The sequence below is a fragment of the Tauraco erythrolophus genome, chromosome 5 (assembly GCF_009769465.1).
Source record: "Tauraco erythrolophus isolate bTauEry1 chromosome 5, bTauEry1.pri, whole genome shotgun sequence".
Classification (NCBI taxonomy): domain Eukaryota; kingdom Metazoa; phylum Chordata; class Aves; order Musophagiformes; family Musophagidae; genus Tauraco; species Tauraco erythrolophus.
The window spans coordinates 76,760,922-76,781,469 of NC_141469.1; the positions used below are offsets into that span (position 1 = coordinate 76,760,922).

The following is a 20,548-nucleotide window of genomic DNA, read 5'->3' on the forward strand; positions in this document are numbered from 1 at the left end:
ATGAATACTTACACACTGGATATGGGAATGTGAATGAATTATCATGGAAAAAGGTCAGGTGTTCACTTCTGTATTAATAACTGCTCTTATCTCATGGAAAATGTGAGGCAGTTTACTCTCAGGGAGAACAAGAAGCCATCCCTAGCAACACTCTTTCTCTACGCATACTTTGTTGTCTTCCCACTCACATATCATAGGAAGATCTCAAGAAGTAGCTTGTCCTGTGTTCCACATGCAAGTTCACAGATAGCCCTGCACTATTTCCACCTCTAGGTGGAAATTTCTCAAGGTGCCGGAACTTGGAGGCTTGTCTGTACCTCCAACAGGAAACGAGGGGTAAAGCGCTACCCACACTTGTGCTTTCTTTGCCCACCCTTGCTTATGGAACAAGTTGTGACAGTCTATTCCCATCAGATTATTCAAATTCCACTGTTACAGTAACGTATCATATTTGTCTATGTATTCGAGCATCCCAACATCCTCCCATTGCTCATGTAGGTTTCTAACATCAGTACAGAGGCAATTAAATATGTATTCCTTACATGCGCCCTTGTGCCAAATTAACTGACATAATGTATGCAAGAATGTTTTCAAGGAGTTGCTATGTCAGGGTTGAGGAGATGTGCTGAGAATTTGAAACTGATGCAAGATAAGGAAAAGAACGTTATGAAGTAGTAAGAACTGGAAGGTCACTTTGACCCAATTTTCCATTTTCTTGCAGGGCATCAGACAATAGCCAGTGTTTGAGAGCGCAGGCACAGCACTCGTTAGCAACTTCATCATTTCTGTAGTCTACAACTCATTTTCACAGCTGCATTACAAGTGCAGAAACAAGCAGTGATCTCATAAGTGTTCTAAAGGATATTTTAATGAATCTTTCATTCTCTTCCCCGCTGCTGAAATTAAACATCCCCTGAAATCCACAGAACGTGCTTGCACAGGTTTCTTAATTTCTATTGCAAATCTCACTGGTAACTTAATATATTGCTTCTAGTTCTCAGTTTTCCTAAAAAACTTGGGTTTTAATTATTTTTTTCCTTGATGAATACATCAGGAACATCATCATTTCATTGTTTTTAATGAGTTATTCTCACAGGCATCACTTGACCACACTTCACAAGTACTAATCACTTAAAAAAAAAAAATCAGTGCACTGATTTTGCATATTATTTTCTATAGATATGATACCTAAAGCCTGATAGCCCAAAGTTCTTCCATATAGTCTCTTGGAGATAAAAATTCCTCTCATAAAGACTCCTTTGCCTTTTGCACTACACCACAAATAGCCATAGCCATACCTGTAGGATCTTGCATTCAACTGCAAGAATGGCAGGGCTTTATTTGGATTTTTTTTTTTTTTACAATAGTCCCTTGTTCTGCTCTAAACTTGTACCCAAGTGAGAGATTGACAAAAATCAAGTCCTCAGCTCCTTTGGAGTTTTCTCTTTCTCTCCTATAATTCATAAGCAATCAGTCAAAGGTCAAAAAGTCTCCTCAATTTTGCACGGTTCTTTGGGATCCACTAAAACCAACTATAATGAAATATGTTCAGTAGTGCCAGGCCTCTCTCCGTCTACTTTTTTGAAAGCAGAACTCTTTAGAAGTCATTGTGCTCAAAATCCCCTCTTGGAGCAGGTAACAGTCTTACCTTTCTGGATCTTGCAAAGATATATGTGTGCATTTCAATTAGGATATGCAAGTAAACTTGTGAAACTCACACATTTTACAGATTGCTCTGATTATCCCAGGTATACAAGCGAGAAATAATATGTGGAATATCTGCTCCGTGATCCCTCAGAGATGGATCAGTAAGAAAAAAATTTCACTCCCTTTTTCCCCAGACAAAAGAAACATTTGGGACACAGTTATAAAGGCAAAGCAAAATTTATTGCTGAGCGAAAGAAATAAGTAGGCAAAAACATAGGAAAAAGATTAATTTCAGGCAAGATTTGAAAACATATGAAAGCAGAAAACCACAACTTTTCACCACTTAGATTCATTTAAGAATCCCTATATTAGGTACTGAATTAGATAAACCTTGCAGTTAAAAACCCAACATGTTCTGGTTTGAATTTTCTGCAGTCATAGCACAATGAAAACAGTAACAAAAGTGTTTTGGTTGTCTAGCCACTGTAAAAACATACTAATTTTCAGTATCAGCTGATCATAAAATTACATATCTTCAGTGTCAAGTTCTGCATACTGGGATAGTGGTTAACCTCACCAAAGTCAACTGCAAAATTCCGCTGATGTCCTAAGGAAAGAGTTGGTGAAACATAGGGCTAAACCACAGTAAACAGACAAAGCCCAATTCGTTCAGCCTGTACTCCGCAGAAGGACTGATGAATTGTTCTTTGCTTGTCATACCACACTGCCCTTTTACAGGCATGAAAGCTCCCAGGACCTCTTCCAGAGAGGAAACCCCTGGCAGCTGCTGACTGCTGGTGAAAGTGACTACTGGTGTCACTTGCGAAGCCACTGTGGGGGCTGACTTATCCGCAACTTCTTTTTGCATCGCTCATCTGAATTGTCCCTGGAATATCCATTTCTATAAAGCCAGTGATACCCTCTGTCGTGCTCTCTGGTCCTACTCTAACCACACTTTAGGATTTACTCAGGTAAACCTGTGAATGCATAAATATAGAAAGATTTGGAAAAAGTGAAAACGCTACAAGAGATACTCAATTAATTCCACGCGTCCACACACCCCCGCCCCCCCCCAATTTTTCCTAGTGAAAGCGCTATAATGAGAGGACTGCTAACAGCAAAGTTTCTCTTTGTTCCCTGTGTTACAGGGACTGTGTATCCATGGGCAGAAAGGAAGGGAAACACCGAAAAGAGATTCGTTTTCTTGTTAAAAACGCCTTCCGCACCTAACTACGTTGTGCAGAAGCCTTTCAGTTTTGGGTGTAAAAAAATCATAACGTTGATTGAGCGAAACATACAGCGACCAGACTTCACCTGGCGGTTTCCTCCACTGATTCTTTTCCTCGCTCAGCCCACCTAAAAACCTCTTTTCCACCCAGCTTAATTCCCTCCTCCTGCAAAATGCTCCTGCTTGATCCCATATTCTTAAATACGAATGTAAACGCCTCGCTCCCCATTTAAATCACCCCACCCGATATATCCGCCTGGCGCCCGGGCCCCGCGGGGCTGCGGGACGGTGGGCTCCGCGGGGCCCGGCCCTCTGCAGGAACTTCCAAGGGGCGGCTGCCCGCCCGCCCGGCGACCGCGGAGGCGGCCCTCTCGGCGCCCGTGGCCCCACCGCCGCACCCGGTCCCCAGCCCCGCTCTCCATCACCGGCCGACAGCCTCGGCCGCAAGCCGCAGCGGCCCGCCTTTCGCGACACGCTCAGGGACGGGCAGCACCGCGGAAATCTCTCTGCCGCCACCCCGTAGGTGAAAACCTGAGCCGCTTCTTCCCGGAGGACCTGGACAGGTGTGGGGCGGCGGGAAAACAAGAGGAGCGGCCTCAGGCGCAGGAGGTGCGAAAGGCGCAGCCGTTGCTAACGGCGGGACCGGCGCCCGTCACCGCCACGCCGCCCTTCGCCCCGGCGGGCGGCCCCACCCCGGCCGCTCTAACAAAGAAGCCCCAGTGCCGCCGCGGCGGGCGGGAGCCATCGCTCCCCGCGGGGACCCGCCCCTCAGCTCCCTCCTTCCCGGCCCGGGGCGCTGCCGCCAGCCTCACCCCGCACCGCCCCCCTCGCTCCGCGGCTCCCCGCCCTTCCCCGGCGGCGGCGGCGGCAGGGTGCCGCCGGCCGGGCGGAGTGTTTCCCAGGCGGCCTTGCCCGGATGTGCTACCCTGACTCATAGCCGCGCCGCACGCAGGCTCCGCGCCGCTGCCGCGCCCGCCCCGCTCCGCTCCGCGCACACGACTCCCGCGCCTCCTTCCGCGCCAGCGGAGAGGCGGCGGCAACAGCAGCAGCAGCAGGAGGGCGAGGAGGAGGAGGCCGCGGCGGCACCATGGGTAAGTCTCCCCAGCTCCGCGCTGTGCAGCCCCTGCCGCCGCCCCTCTGCCCCCGGAGGCCGCCGCCCGCTCGTCTCCGGCGGGCGGGGAGAGGCGACTGGTGCAACTTCCTCGTCGGCCGCCTTCCTGCCCTCCGTGCCGTAGCCCGGGAGGAGGATCGGGGCGGCAGCGGGGCTCCGCTGAGGCCGCCGGCGCTGCCGTGGCCGCTGCCCGGTCCCGGTCGCGGTCCCTGCGGCGCAAAGTTTCCGCGGCGGCGGTGGGCCGGCCCCGCCGGGCGGGTCAGCCCCGTGGCGCTCCCCGCGCGGCTCTCGCCGTCCTGGGCGCGGGTTCCAGCGGGTTAGAGGGAAGAGAAATGCACCGAGTGCCAAGAGGGGGTTCAGAGCAAGGAGTTACATAAGGCGCCCCCAGGACGCTTCCCCAGTTACTGTTTGCATAATGGGGACAGTTGGGGTAATACCTTCAGGAGATTATTTTGTAATCGTCGTTCATTGTTTGTGGAAGACACGAGGATCCTCCTATTTCTCCGGCGTTTAGAAAGAGCATTACTCATGCTTACAAATGCAGCCATATTACCTCTGCCTTTTTTTTTTTTTTAATCTTAAGATTGTGAATTAAGTAGTTTCACACCGATGGCCACTAACATGTAGCTTCTAACAAATGCCGTGTGAATCTAGGAAGTGTAGTATTTGATTTTTCTTTGCATAGTGCTCAGTGAATTTCTCTTGCCTTCTCCACCTATTCCTCTTGCACAAACTACAGCTTTCCTGGTATTAAACAGCCACCGTAAAACTGATTTCCCAGAAATCTGGCTGTAATGTAGATCTCAGAGGTGGGTAAGGATTGCCCACCTTGAGCTGCCAAAGACCCAGCCAGTTTGCCAGATGAGATGGTGGGATCTAGGTTGCAGATCCAGAGGGCAAAGAGCTGTGGTTCGCAACCAGGGTAAGGAGGTGGCAGTTCCTGAATTCGGCACAGGGGTTTGACATGAGCACTTCCTGTGGCCTTAGGTAAACATGTAGTTTCTTTGCAGATAACACATCTTTCACTTTTAACTAGAAGTTTCCATGGCAAGCAGTTGCAATGCCTCAGTGTTTCTGATTGTGAAATGAGGATAAATACTTATTTAACTCCTTTAAAGCAATGGAGAGCCTTTGAAGAATGGCAGCTTCTCATTTGAACCAGAGTCAAGGCATGAGGAATAACAATATCAGAATTAGGTAAAACTATAACGATGTAGTGAAAGTCTCTCTTTTTATGAGGGTGGAAACGACAAGACACTAGGATTCAGTTTCCATATGTTTCCTGTCTGCAGTCACAAAGTAGGACTATTAATCTCATCGTTCTGGTCTAAGTCTAGTTGTAGCTAACTCTGTTTTGGCTTCCAGAAATAAAAACTTCAGGGCATCAGCGAAAAGCTGGCGCAGAATAAGTACAGCACTCCGTTTTAGATGAGATTACACCTCAGTTGCAGGCAAGTTTGTAAACAGTTTGAGAATCTGCTAAAGCTTGCTGCATAAGTAAGAGTAGTTATAATTATTTTCAGGAAGACTGAAATCATTTTCCTGTAGAATCTATCAGCACTTGTCAATAATTTTCCAGAGAGATTGCTTGTGAAAATATAGAGGAACCTTCCTCAATCCCCCCCTCACTTCTTCATGTATCAGGGCCTGATTCCACTGTCTTTAAAATCAAGGCAAACTCTAAGTAGCCTCTGCAGCAGATCTTGTTGCTCCAAGGAATGAGTGGCAAAGACCAAAATAATTTTCACCTTGGCTAGCCGCTAATAACGGCTTTCCATGTTTAAGATCTATGTCTAAGCTCATACGATCAGTGCACTAGCACCCCTTATCAGCTTATAATATTCTTTCTGGTAATGTGTTTCATAAAAACTGAAAATGCTTAGAATTAAATCAAGGATGAATTTGTTCTTCCTATAGCTTGTCTAGTGTTCCATAAATTGTGCTCAACAAACAAGCGTTTGTGGCAGAGACTGCAGTAATGTCTTACGGTTAAACATGGTCTGTTCTGTGTTTGTGAATGTTGGTATGGTGTTAGCTGGTTTGTATACTAGTGATATAATATGGAAGTCAAATCAGGTATATTCCAATTCCAATCAAAAGACTTCTGTTGTTAAAAAGACTTATTACGTATACATGGATCTGCATTATCTTTACTGTTTAGAAGTATCTCTGCTGCCACTCTGATTCCAAGTGCGTATTCCTCTGAAGACATTCTCATGGCAGTTGTTTCCTCCTAGAGAACAGTGATTTTTCTCTCATCAATATAAGTTCTTTCCAAAAGGATCATTTTTGTTGCTTGCGTTTATAGTTTTTGAAGTTGTGACTAAGTATCATTTAAACAATATTCAGCTTTTGGTTTCAAGAGGCAAGCTGCCTGAAGTACTCCTGGCAGTAGAGCACTTTGAATACTTGAGATGACGTGCACCACCAGTACTTTACTTCCGTTGTTATGAAAACAATTACAGGTTTTTACTTTTCAGTTACTAATGTAACACAGTTTCACAGTGAATGGCCCCTTTCCCCAGAGAATTTTCTTGTTTTAACCTTGAAAAACACGACTTGTATACTTGTGCAAACCCACTGTATCCAAGTAAAAGTTTCTATTTTAGAGCAGTGGCCTGTGGAGGTTATTGTAAGCAGGCTGCGGTTATTCCACAGACGCAAATTAATAAAATAAAAATCAGGAATTTGGTTGCATGTTGACCACTCAACAGTAATCCATTGGCCCCAAAAGATGGAGAAACACTGTGTGAGAGTTTGTATGCAGAATACAAATACAGAGCACAGTTTGTTTTTTATGGCACGTGTCAGTTTGAAGTGTTGATGTTGTAGGTTTCTAATTGTGAAAGCTTGTAAAAATATTCTTCCATTTTGAGAGTACTGGTTTTGTTAGCAGGAAATGGAAGGCATCCTCTGCTCTGGTGAAGCTTAATACATACTTAGGTGCTTAGTTGGGCAACAAACTGTGAAAGCAACCTGCTAGTTGCACAATGAGACCAAGAGTTTTGTAGACTCTTTTTAGGATGCCAAGCAGTAATAGCACAATGACAAGATATATAGGTACACAGGCTATAATGTAGATGTAATTATTTAAGTACTGTCCATTCAGCTATACTGTTGTCAGAGCAAAGATTGATATTGCCCCTCTCCTCCCAATATACTCAATTTTCTCTCCTAGTTTCCTTGAGGGATTACCACGTGCAACGATGTATCAAGTTTTGAGGTCAGCTTGGTGGTTGTCAAACACCAAATCCAAACCCAACCACAGATCAGGGTGTAACAACCCACTGTCTGTCTTCAGGAGGTTGGGTCATGAAATAAAGGAGGCGGGAGAGTATGAAGCTTCAGGCATGGCTGTGTGCAGTATTGCTTTCAGGATGATTGGGATAAACCTGCCTGCTTTTTATTAAAAAATGTGATCAGGAGCCTCAGACATGAGAGGCATGAAAGCTAATGAAAAAATATCTTTGATCTTGAGAGCTCTTTTGCTAGTTTTATTACAAGAGATGCAAGTCAGCCTAATAAACTGCTTGGAAAAGAGATATATCAATTGCACAAAAAAGATAATTTTTAATTCTTTTGAAGCTTTTGCTAAAACAATGAGACTTCTAACACCACCAGCATATTAGTTCCAGCCAGCCAGAATACACCAATTTAAGGCAGTATAATACATTGTATTAGCATTTCCTAAAAATGAGACTGATTTTGGCAACAGTCTTGTCTTTAAAACACAAACAGGGAGGAAACTGCTTTTAGACTGCATCTCTCCTACTTCAGTAATGTTCCTTGAAGTGTGCTTCTGAGGCAGCCAGAGAGGTTAGGTTAGTTCTGACTGACCCTCCCTAATGGATAACTGTTCCTGTGTTCAGGCCAATATCTGTGATCTTTTGTTATTATGTGAGTCTGAAACCAACCGTTTTTGTCTTTAGCTTTAGGTTAAAGGCTTCATTCACAAGTGTGTTTCTTGAGGACAGAATATTCAGAGGTAGTTTCAGATGTCTGTGAGGAACATCTAGCTTTCTGTAGCATCAAAATAAAAGTGGAAAGAGGAGGAGTAAAAGAACAGCTGAAACCTGAAGGAAATCAAGTGGTAGTAATAGAAATGAGAAAGCTACCAAGACAAGAATAGAAGGGAACAAAAATCTCTTAAGGGCAATGTGAGGAGGGAGAGAAATACTAAAGCAGAGGGAAGACAGGGATAATAAATGGATGAATGGAACAACAGAGAACAGAAATAGGAGAAAGAAATTAGGAGCTCTACTCTGCCACCCTCCCGCCTCAAAAAAAATAAGTTAAGAAAATAGTTGGGGTATAAATGTAAATAAAATCAGATAATTTTTACCCTTTTTTTTTTTTTTTTTTTTGTAGCACCATTTGGCTGCTGCTGACAGTCCTTGAGAAGACTCATTATAATTTTCCATCTTCCTCAAGTAAAGCTGATTTATTTCTGGAAGTTCTGATAATTTAATTATTTATAAATATGTAAAAAAAAGCTAACATAAACTAGCATTTGCTCAGTAAAGGGGAAAACAAAGTCATCACTGTTTGGCAGGAGAGAAAGCTGTGGAGATTCATCTATGGCATCTGTCAAGGAGGTTGGTTGTTATCCCTTCTTAACTCTGTCGCAGGATGCAGATCATGTCTTAGGATGACAAAAGGACATTAAACAGTGACCCAGTTACTTATGTAACAGAAAACACACTGTTGACTAGTCCACCTGAGTCTGTTCACATGCTGTGTGTCCAAGAAAACGAGCATCCCTGCTGTCTTGATACTGTTGGAGGCATTATGTTTAAGATTCTAACTTATCTCCGTATCAGATGTAGTTCCTCATCTATTTTAAACCTCTGGAAATTAGGAGTCTTAAAATGTTGATGTATGTTCTCCAGCTAACGGAGAAAATTTTTTGTGACAGTTTGAATTTTAATTAGACAAGGAACTTTTCCTTGCAAGGGATTTTATAAGTAGTAGCTTTCACTGCAAGGACAATCTTCCAGGGCTTTTTTTTGTTAAATATGGTCTAGCAAATTGTTTCTATTTACAAATTTTATTATAATGGCAGTGAAACCAAATTTGTTTTAGTAGAGTAAAATCATAGTTAAAAGCCACGGACTTCTGAATGTTGAAGTTCCTTCCAGTGCAAAAAATAGCTGATGTGTATTAGAATTTACGTGCGCTCCAGATATGCCTAATAGAATTTGTAAACTCTTGGAAACAAATGGCTGTGGTTCAAGGAACCTCAAAGCTGTGCACACAGCCTGGCGACGTTTGTTCAGCCTCAGAGTTCCACAGTTCTAGTTCAGGGAGCTTTGAAGTTGTGCAGAAACCCTGGTGATCTCATACTGTTCTTAAGCTGTAGTTCAAGTAGATTACAAAGTTGGCAGACACTCAGAAGAATTTGTCAAATCTGTGAACCAGATAACTGCTGTTCATTCAACTCCAGATAGAGGATAGAATTTAGTGCAGGATGCTTTGAGACCTGCAAATAAATACAGCATTCCTTAACTGTACAAGTGTAAGTGTGCGCTGGCAAGGCATGTGTCTTGGAGATATTTCTGACTTGAAGCACTTTCAGATACATCTTCACAAATTCTGATAAGAAATGTCAGAGAATAAACGTGCGTGTGTCTGAAGTAACTGGGGTTCAAAATATGCATGAATCGAGACAATGTAGATGCCTGTACAGAGTTGTGTTAAAATTTGCAGTTTGAAATAAATGAAGTGCTTTCATTTTGTGCTTTTCATTTCCAGGTTAGATACAAATCTCTTATAAAAATCACATTTACACATTTAAAAATCAGGGAAATTTAAAAAAAAAATCACACTTTGCAAAGGAAATATTTTAAGTGATCCATTTCAATATTAGGTCCCCTTTTCCTCATATTTCACAGCTCTTCAAGCTTACTACTTCCTGGTCATGTATTATAGGAACATCTGAGGCATAAATCAGTTCTGAGCTTTTATGAAAACACAAGCTATTCCTTGTGTTAGTGATAGCTCACGGACATTCATGAAAATTAATCAGTGTTGTTGAAGTTCATTAGTTGGTTCCCTCCACTGATACTTACCAACCTGATGGACACAATAATTTTGAAGAAATATGCAAAATTTGTGTATAGATTTTATTTGTTTTGTTGACCCTTCCTATCAGTTGACTTGGATTTGAGAAGTCATTTCAGTATCTCATTAAATCCAGTTAAGCAGGTGCTTAAATTCACATGGTGAATAGCAGCCTTTCTTTCAGGCTTACTGCCTGTGCTCTGCAAATGTACTTGGGAGGAAGGCTGGACAGAGAGTAATACGGAAATTATAAGACAGAGATGGAGACTGAGTGAGAAGACTGAGATTTGTGGAGGAGAGCAGCTAAGCAGCATAGGATGGGTGAGATGATGAGGTTTGAACAAAACTTTGGAGAAATTTGTCAGGGCTGCCAAGGAGCCTGTGGGGAGCAGGCTAGTGTTTGGGAGGCCTGTGGAGGTAACAGCTCAGCCTCTCCTGGTAGTCTTGAGTTTGCATATCCACTGTCAACCACTTGTACATTTTTATGACCTTCCTGAAACACTAATATGGGATCATCAGGGCACAAACCCTGCAGTTGAAAACCTTATCTTTATCGCATTCTTCACCTTTCAGTAAATGTCTTTAACTCTAGAATACACCCATCCAAAAAAAGCCCCAGATATAACAGAGCACTCGTTCTTCTGTCTTCCATACAGTGAAGAGGTCTAGAGTTAGAAGCAAACTTCCTCGTAGCCAGCACTTTACAAACTCTGTTCTACCTCATTTACCTTTAATTATACCCAGACTAGAATCGAAAATTGCATTGAACCATATGGATTAATTCTGTGACAACAGAATTTTGTGGCTGGAAGTGGAAAATTCTGCTAGCTTAGCTATTTAACATAAATATCAAAAACTGTGCAATGTGAACACCTGCAAGCCTTGATGGTTTCTAGGGCAAATAAGTGGAGTGTTTGGCTGGGGAGCTCTGCGTTGTTGCTGAGGGTGGGCTGCTCTCTGGCAGCTAGGAATTCCTCTTGGGAGCATATTTAGAAACGCTTTCTGTCTTTGATGTTGGACAAGACAATCCAGTGACCTAAATTAATGGGACTATTTCAGCATTTCTGGCCTTAAATGCAACCTTACAAGTATGTGTCACTCTTTACAGGGCTAGTAGCACACCTCTTCCCTTCTCTAGCCTTGCTAAGTTCATTCCTGTATCCCTGCTCAATGGAGAAGTCCCATCGTGCTCACAGTTGACAGCACCCAGTACCCTGCAGGCATAACTTGAGTTCAGTACTGCCAAATAGCTGCCTGTGCTACATGAAGGCTTTGGAATGACTTCCTTAAATCAAAATGCTGTTTTATCTTGACAGCAGGAACAAAGCATGTGAAGAGAAAAGAGTTTTAAAACCAAAGCAGAATTGTACACATCTTTCTTATCTAAATCTTCCCTGTCCACAGAATGTTTGACTTGCCTGTCCTGGGCCTCTGGAGGAACTGACTGAAGTCAGTCTTCCAAGTCTGGTGTACTTGGTAATAGCATCTTCCTGTCTCTTGACTGCTTCCTCAGACAATCTCCCGATGTGCACACTGGAACTCACTGGATTACTGGTCATGTTAGGACCCTGTTGTACAAATAGCTAAGGCACCCCTCATGAATTTCAGTGAGCAATTTAAGAGGAAATGCAGTGAGTGAACGTAACCATCAAGAGGAGTGGCAGCAGCAATGAACAGTTATGAGGTATTTCCACGCATACTTTTCTCTCTCTCTTTTTTTTCCCTCTCCCCTAAGTAGTTAATAGCCATTATTTTTCCTCTTTTCTCTCCCGTGCTTATGTGTTGAATTGATTTTATTATCAGGATATTGTTCTGAGGGGGGGGAAATAAGGCCAACCACAACAGAACACTGGTCTGTGAACACATTCATTGTAAAAATGTCTGGTATGATTAAATGAATTTTGAAATCTATTAATAGGCTTTGTACAAATACATTTGCTCTCATCCTGCAAAACCTATTGGGCAGTCCCCTTTCCTACCTGGTTCTCCACTAAGCTCAGGGAGAATGTGTAGACATACTGGCTCCTGCCATATGGGATTAGGGGAAAAGCAGGGAAATGTTGGTAGTTGAGGAGTAGAGGTGGAACATGTATGTAAGGGATTGCTGACAGGAACAAAGCAGATTCAAGTTTTGTTGGTTGTTTTTTTTCTTTTTAAAACCTTCGCGATAAAAATTCTATCACCCATTTACAGCGAGATAGTACTTCAGTCCAATCAGAGATGCTAATCAATACATTTATGTGCAGCAGTGCCAAAAATACATAGTGCACTTTCCAGGCAAAACCCACGTTTCTCTATCTGATGTTACAATGTACTTATTTTCTTCAAGTCTTTTCTATTTTAACCTAGGAATCTTTTCTTACTCTTTCCATTCTCTTCCACAGCCATCCTATTCCTTCACGCTTCTTTATTTCATTGCCCGGTGTTCTATAATGTCTTCCTCCTCTCTACCTCCTCCAGTTGTCTGTTCTTTTCTGTCTTTCCTTTCATCTCCTGTGCTCTTACCTCTTCTGGTTCTGTTTTTATTAATTAAATATCTGACAGTTCTTCCATCATCTACCCTCTCCACTATCTTTGTTAGGGAAAGAATTGAAAAAAGTGGTGCTCCGCTTTCTAATTTCAAGAACTGAAGTGATTTTTTTCTTCTTTTTAGTTAAATATCAGTTATTTACAACCAGTTTAGAATCAGGCTTTGGTTTTGCCTAATGTACAATCATTGAGAATATATGAAAGAATGTATCTCATAGGAAAGAAATTGTATAGAATTGGGCCCTATTCATGTAAATGATATTTATACAGCATTCTTGTACCCACGCAAAGCCTACACTGAGTGCTGCTGAAGTCATTGGGATCCTGCTTTTCTGACTCAGCTGTAGTAGGGTTTAAACTGTCCTGTTTTGGTGAAACCGTGTACAATGGCATGCATCACTCCATCCTTTCAAGATGTAGTAGTATCGGCTCTCCAGTTTATACACTTGTGGGAAATAATGGCAGAAATTAGACCAATTTTGACCATCAGAAGCACTGTTAAAATACCTTTTATTCATAGGTATGATGCTATACTAACACATAGCATCTGAAGTAACTTGCTAAATGAAGAAAGAACTATATCCTATGAAAAAGAAAATGATTTAGTGAACTCGATACTTCTTAAAAATTGATGGAATTATATGCCTCTATATATATATACACACACCAGTTTAACATGGAGAGCAGCATATTAGAATATCCTCCTGTAAAAGGAATAGTAAGCATGGTGTCATAAGCTGTTAATGTACATGTGACCTTTGTTCTACCTTGTAGCAGCACAGGAAAAAAGAAAAAAAATATGTTTTCAGAAATCTGTTTCAGAAACTCAGCTTTGTAGCCATTAGATTATGACTTTTGATGCTTTCTGATATTCCCAGAAAGTGTTAGGAATCCCTCTTTGCAAGACTACCACACATTATGCTTCTAATGACACATATTAATAGTGTGGACACCTAATGCTCCGAAGGCAAGAATGGTAGAAAGAAACAAAATTCAATATACTTCTTCAGAATGCATCTTCATCCTAGAAATCATCTGAAGTGCCTGTTTATCTTTATGAAGGTCATAACTTCTCCCTTTATGAGGAGGGTGAAGGCATATTACAATTCTTTTCTTGGCTGTTGAGAACAAGGTAGAATTTAAGACTTCTTATAAAGTCTCTGGAAGAGACTAGAGTTCTCTTGTGAACAGAAAATCTGAGTTCAGTGCAGGTACCCAGTTCAAAACAGATGGCTGGAGAGAGAAATGCCCTAGATAATACATCACGTCAAGTTAGCAAGGGGTGGCCTGTTTCACTTTTTTTTTTTTCCCTTTAAATTGATATTAAATAGGCTTTCTGATAAAAAGCAACAGCTGTGGACTTCTGAATTGTTTTTAGCCTACTTGACTTTTCTGATTCTGAACAGTTTTCTGTACTTCAATGGTCACAAATGCAAGATGTCACTCGGAAGCCAGCATACTTCAGCAACTATTTAAAATAAACTGCTTTCTTTTCTGAAATCAGAAATGGTCATCAGCAAAAGAGCATTTTTGGCTGTACATAAAGAACTTGCTGGGTTTTTTTGAAAGCTGGTTAATAGGCACATTTTACAAAATGACTTAATCTTTGGCAGGTTTTTTGAAACACAGGCTTTTCTGTTTGACTCTCTTTTATGTCTTAAGAAATAAATAGATGAGTCTATTAATTTTTTTCCCATTACCAGAAATTTATTTCTTACAGTCAGAAATACGCCAAGGAGCCTGCTTGTGGATTAAGATTAGGCTATGTTTGGGCAGGCAGAAATGTAACTCTAACATCAAGGATTAGATATCAAACTTGAAAATTCAGGAATTCCTGCAAGTTCCTCATTTTTTTCCTTATTTCTTCTCCCCAGACTCATGTACTTCTTGCAAAAGCAGCTGTTGTAACGTAACAGGCCTCTTCTGATTTTGGTTACAGTTTGGAATTAAAATACTTTTGCTTTAACAGTTTTTGGTTTAAGACTTAATTGTTGGCCTCTCAAAGAACAATCAGAATAGGTTTTGATGGTCACTATGGTTATTGTATTTACATAACAGTAGCAGATTCAGTACTTCTTAGGCTTTGATCATGTGGCATGTTATTTTCTAACACCTTCAGAGGATCAGGCCAGTTTAGAAGCCAAATTCTGCTTGTTTACATGAGCATGCTATTCTGCTCTGTATTTGTGGAACTAATTTGTCTCCAGAATTCAGCATATCATTTGAATCTTGTCATTGTAGAGGTTTCTGCTGCTTCGTCTAATAGAATCTAAGGGTAACGTAAAACCATCAGACAAGAAAGTCTGGTTGCTTTGGCATGAAAAATCCCATAGCTCAACACAGAGTTTATAGAGAGGCATTAATTTAATGAAAGTAAAACTTTTTTTTCAGTGCTGAGACATGACTTCTTTAAATTGAATACAGCAAACTCTATGGAGTGCCAGGTTTAAGTGTGTGTTGTAGTTTTAAATGATGCTGTATTGCAGTGCTTTAAGTGACCTGGTTGCAGAGCATTTAGAAAAGGTAATCTGTTGAAACCAGCTTTGCTGCTGAAGCCTCTGTGTAGTCAGATTATGGCCTCAGTTCCCAGTTGCCCTCTATTACGCATAAAGTGACTGCAAATTTGATTTAAGGATGTAATTTGGCCCAAATCGTAGCTTTTATATTCTGCCTGGGCATAAATGACCATAGGATAATGGGTAATAAAGTGATGGGTAACAAAATGATGCCCATGGTGCCTTCATATTTGAGATGACGTGAAGAAGTCTCTTTTTTAAATACTCATCATGGTTTAGTAGAATTAATGTTTTTAAGATCTGCATACAGTTTTGAGGCTACAGTGACTCACAACTGTGGAAGCTAGAAAAAGCTGCAGATGTTTCGTATAGTGGAGAATTTGCAGCACAAGAAAATTAGGAGTTGTATTCTCAAAAGACTAGTCAGTCTAGTGTATCATGATGTCAGACATAGATGAGGAAATCTGACTTCTGCATTAGAAAGAAAAGGTAGATGTGCTGGCCATGAGTGACAGACAGTTACTGAAAAGATAAGAGCACTGAGCTCTAGCATTGAAAAAAATCCTCTTCAGGAGGATCTATACACATTAATTCATCTAAATAGCCTTTTAAGTGAGAGAGTGAAGATAATGTTATGTTCAACTACATGAAAAGTGAAGCAGGGAAATAAAACCAAACTCAAATTTAGTGGCCCGCCCACCGCAGTCTGTTTCTTTAAAACAGTGAAAACAAGACCAAGAGAGTACATTGTGAAAACTTGTCTTCCTCTCTACTCCCAGTCTCATGCAGGATTTAAAGTTAGTGTATTGCAGAAGGCTGGTATTGACCTAGACAGAGAAATAGGAAATAAGTGAAAACTAGATTTTTACCTTGAACTCTGAAACCTGAAAGTAAACAAGTGGCCTAACAAATGAAAGGCATGCTGTGCAAAAGAGATATTGGTTCAATATATGTGAAAACATTTGCTCCTAAAATGTGGTTTTCTAGCATGACACTGAACCATTAAAAGAGATATCAAGGTGCAAAAGGTGTCATAATGACAACTGGAGTTAAAATCAGCATTTCCGAAAGCCAGTGTTCAGACCACAACTCCTTATTCACCTCAAAATGTAAAGTTTCTGGATATTTTGATAATTATCTCATTATATACATATAATCTAACAATAGGCTAGGAAGTTCTGAAACACTTATTTTGATAGGAATGTGGAGTAGTTGTACTAGTAAACAGTTCACAAAATTGCCTCTGTGGTACTTATATTCCATTTGTGTCATGTACACTCTAACCTCATGAATTTTGAGATTTTTTTTTTTTAACCGGAAGTCACATTTTTAATCCTTTTTGTTTTCTTTCAGAGATAGAAGTAATTAATAATCTTTCCTCAGTATTAAAATATTGCTACAGAAAGCAAGGTTCATTCAAGCTCTCTTTGTTTGCCTTTACAACTGAAGACCGCAGGGAAAGGGAGTCCACCTTCTCTGTTCTTCAAATTGTGCTCAGATCCTTCTGGAGTACTATGAAGAACTTGCCAAATCAAGATAACTTTGCATCATGCTCAACAAGTTACTGTTTCCCAATAGTAAGACTTAGCCTCTGTGATATTTTACAGTCACATCTGTCTTCTCATATGTGAGAATTCAAGCAGTACCAAGAATACATACACTGTTGAGTAAATGCAAGACAAGAATCTCACAGTAAAAATTAACAATATGTTAGCAAGAGAAAGGAAATAATTTTACGCATACAGAGGAGTTCTCTCTTACCTGTGTTTGAGGATTTTTCTTCTTGACCCCAAAACTGCTACGTTTTGTAGAACAAAAGGGTACTTACTGTTTGGAAAGAAAAAGAAAAGGTATGTTACCTTAGAGTTAGATAGCAGGAATAGTCAGATCAGGTTTTTTTCCAATCTGTTCTCTGCTAATTTTTAGTAACACCAAGCAGTTACGTTTTGTCACACAGCAAGACTTAGATGTACCTGTAATAAGGATGTCCTACTTGGAGGCACTGTAATAAGCCCTGTGGTAGAAACAGCAAAGGTATTTTGGGCTGAAATTTGAACAGATTCATGGAATCACAGAAGAAATACAGAATTTGTAAGGATTTGGAAGGATTTTGAAGCAGTACTGTTGCCAACACTAGAACCAGGTCAACTGTGACTTTGTCTAGCTGCTGCTTGAAGCTTCCATAGTCTTTGTAACGTCCCTTCACATAGCTGCAGGCCCACCTTAGCCTCCTCTTTACCAGGCTACGTAAGTCCCCAACCTCCCCTTACATGTCATGTGTTGTGGCACGTGCCCATCTTGGTAGCCCTGTCCTAGACTCTCACCAGTTTTTCAGTATCCTTCTTGATCTGGGACACCTGGAACCAGACAAAGAATTTTGGGACACACAAATCCTTGCTGGGCATCAAGCAAAGCCTTGATCTGCTGGCCATGCTCCTAATATAGCCAATATACAGTTTTCTTTATTTACCTTGAGATCACGCTGCTGCCTCATGTGTTACTTGGCATCCACTGTAACCCCTGGGTCTTTTCAGCAGTTTGTTCCCAGCCTGCATTGATGCTTTGGGTTATTCTCATTGTGCCTAGCTGCCTATTCAGTGGGACATGAGAAAGGAGAAAGACTTCTTTTTATCTTGTGCTTATAGCTGAAACATTAGCGATTTTCATGATAAATGTTGCTTTAAGGATTAATTGCTGACTGTATTAGTGTTACCTCAATAACATTCCATATGAGGCTTTTGTGTTTTAATAAAATGGAGAGGAAGGATACTAAACCTGATAATTTTTATTCTTATATACATCTTCTGGAAGCAGATGGAATATGGCCAGCAACAAAGCTGCACTGATCTATGCCTGCTGATACAGAAGCATCCTGGTATTTTCCTCCCATTTCATTAAAACCTCAGCATATTAACAGTAGTTAAAATCAACAGCAGCTTTTTGGCTTCTGCATAATCCACGTTTACTCCATGAAGTGTGTCTCTAAGCTTTCCCCCTGTAACGTGTGACGGCTTCTAAACTATTCTTTTCGGCACTTCCCCTTCCTTCCACTTTCAAGGGAATAATTATAATTGAGGAACTTAATAGGAGAAATTCTTTCCTCAACTGTGGTCCCTTTGTGGCTGGCATTTGTGGGAGTTATATGTGCTGACCAAGAGGAATTTCCTTGGCACAAACACTGTAAAGATACGACACAGAGAGGACTGTGCTGTTCCTTAATGTTGGTGCAAGATTCCTGGTGAAGGACGGGCTAGGGCACATTGTTGGAGTTTTTTTTGCTATTGACAGACTGTTCTTAGTGTCTCTTGACTGTTGAGCAGTCCGTAATTAACTCCTCAGTGTGCTCAGTTATGCTAAAGGCTGTGTAGCATCCCTGTTACATGCAGGAGCTGGTCAGGAAATCACCTGTCAGAAAATCATGCTGGGTGTTGACTTCTGTGTTCTGTGTCTCTGCCTTCTGAAGTATCAATGTGTCTTTCAGCTCTAACGACAAAAGGACTGGCAGTCGATCGGTAGCTCAGTCCTTCTAAGATTCTATCTGTTAGGTAGTTTACTGACATAGACCAGTGTAACAGCACAGCAGCAGTTAACAGTAATACAATTCTCCAAGACAATGATTCAAAGTGGCATAAAATAAATAACACGAGTATCCTGAAATACTTACTGCAGTAGAAGTTTCTCTGTAGATGCGTGTTTAGAGGCAGAGCGTCCAGGCATGCTCTGGATTTTAGGTGCTAGTTCCCAGTGTTGCGTTCAGAAACCTGAGCCAGGAGTTTTGGCTCTCTAAACAATGCCTGGAGAGTTCAGAGTACAGTCAACTACCGAGCTCAGCAGGAAACCACCCATAATTAATATGCATACTATTTTCTGATCAGCACAACTTGTGCTTTAAGCCCAGGGCCTGGAATTATTTCTTAGAGGTGGATGCCTTCACCTTTTCTAGGAAAGTCTGAACTTTCATTCCTCCTTCTTTTCCAGTGTGAATGGAGGAAGATGCTCAACTGGGTTACCACCTTGACCTTCCTTGGGATAGGCACATGTTTACACAGAAAGGAGAATAGTCCAGGCAATTTTCTGCCTGAAATTGAAGCTATGCCCTCAAACAGCAGAAAACCAGACCTAATAGTGGTCTGCGTTCATAGCCTATCAGTCAAGGCATGTTTTTTAGAAGGTGGAGGTGTTTAGTTCCAACACTTTTTCCTGTGACTGCTCATTTGTTTTATGTAATGACTGCTTAATATAAAATATATCTCAACAAAAGAGGTAGAAGGTATTTCAATCCCCACATGAAAAATATAAAAATCTTATTCGATTATGTTTCTGGGAAATTGTGTTTAAATCCTTTCAGGTAGAGGATAGTGTTTGGTTTATTTTCATGTTTAGGCTAATATGCAAAAGGCAATTACACATTTTTGCCATCTACTTTCTGTTGGATGCTGGTGCCTTTCTCCAAGAATTCCTATGTTGACTGTGTGCATTGGGCACACTCAAAGAGGGGCCAAGAAGAGTAGCTCCTTCAGAGCTCTCGATTAGGCTAATACATGAATTTAGTTATTAAGCTGCCTGAGAGGACTAGGAGAGTTCTGGATTTGGGTTTAAGCTGAATGCATGTGGAACTTCAAAGGAAAAAAAGGTTAAATTTCTCTAGAATTTGGTGACAGGTGAATGGGACCATGGGAGGTAGGCTTCGTAGAGTCATCTCTGTGTATCAATCTCATTTATTTTTTTTCTCCCTTGTGATTTAAGGGTAAGTCAAGATCTGGTTGGTCATCAGAGATAGAAATGTCTTTGAGAGTACAGTGGACATTCTTGATTCGGGGGCCATAACGTTTGCAGCTGTAGCCAGTTGTCACAGAACCTTGCATCCCTTGTGAAACGCATCCCGAGGACTTGTTTGTCTTCCCCATCTGCTATTAGCTCTGCCCTCTGTTCTTGAGACCTGCAGATTGTATGCAGAGCCTGACTCTTCTCAGTTTATGTTAATACGACTCTCTACTTAGTCTGAGAGATGGTTATTAAGCAGTGGAAGTAAAGCACTCCTCCACTTTGCAGCACACTCAGATCTTGCTTGTGGGGGAAACAAATGACTTGCAATTTAATGTAACAAGTGGCATTTTGCAGAAATCTTTTGTCTTTTAAAAATTTATTTCTTTTGGAAAAAAAACCCAACCAACAACCAATCACCTTGGTTGCCTTTTTTATTGAGCTTCCTACAAATACACGTCTTGGGAGCATTTCTTTTGGTTTTGGGATGTTGTCCAAACACAGCTAATTGCAGAATGGGAGTTTAATAGTTTAATTGAGTCATGAGATTTAAAACATATAAAGTCACCTTTTCTTTTGGAGATTTTTTTCCCCCTGATTTGCACTGTCAGATTTTCTCTCTCCAAAAACGTATTTTCAGTGGATACATATTGCATCTTCTCAGTTATTCAAATGTTCGTCACAGTGGTTTGA

The 20,548-nt window shown here is 41.2% G+C and overlaps 1 protein-coding gene across 1 annotated transcript in view; it reads left to right on the plus strand.

Moving 5' to 3' along the window:
* RAP1GDS1 (Rap1 GTPase-GDP dissociation stimulator 1) overlaps positions 1-20,548 on the plus strand; it is a 218,129-nt gene that overhangs the window by 108,179 nt on the left and 89,402 nt on the right. Inside the window, exon 4 of the mRNA XM_086612508.1 lies at positions 3,428-3,966. Within this exon, the coding sequence (XP_086468634.1) occupies positions 3,428-3,966 (539 nt within the window). The remainder of the gene's footprint in view (positions 1-3,427; positions 3,967-20,548) is intronic.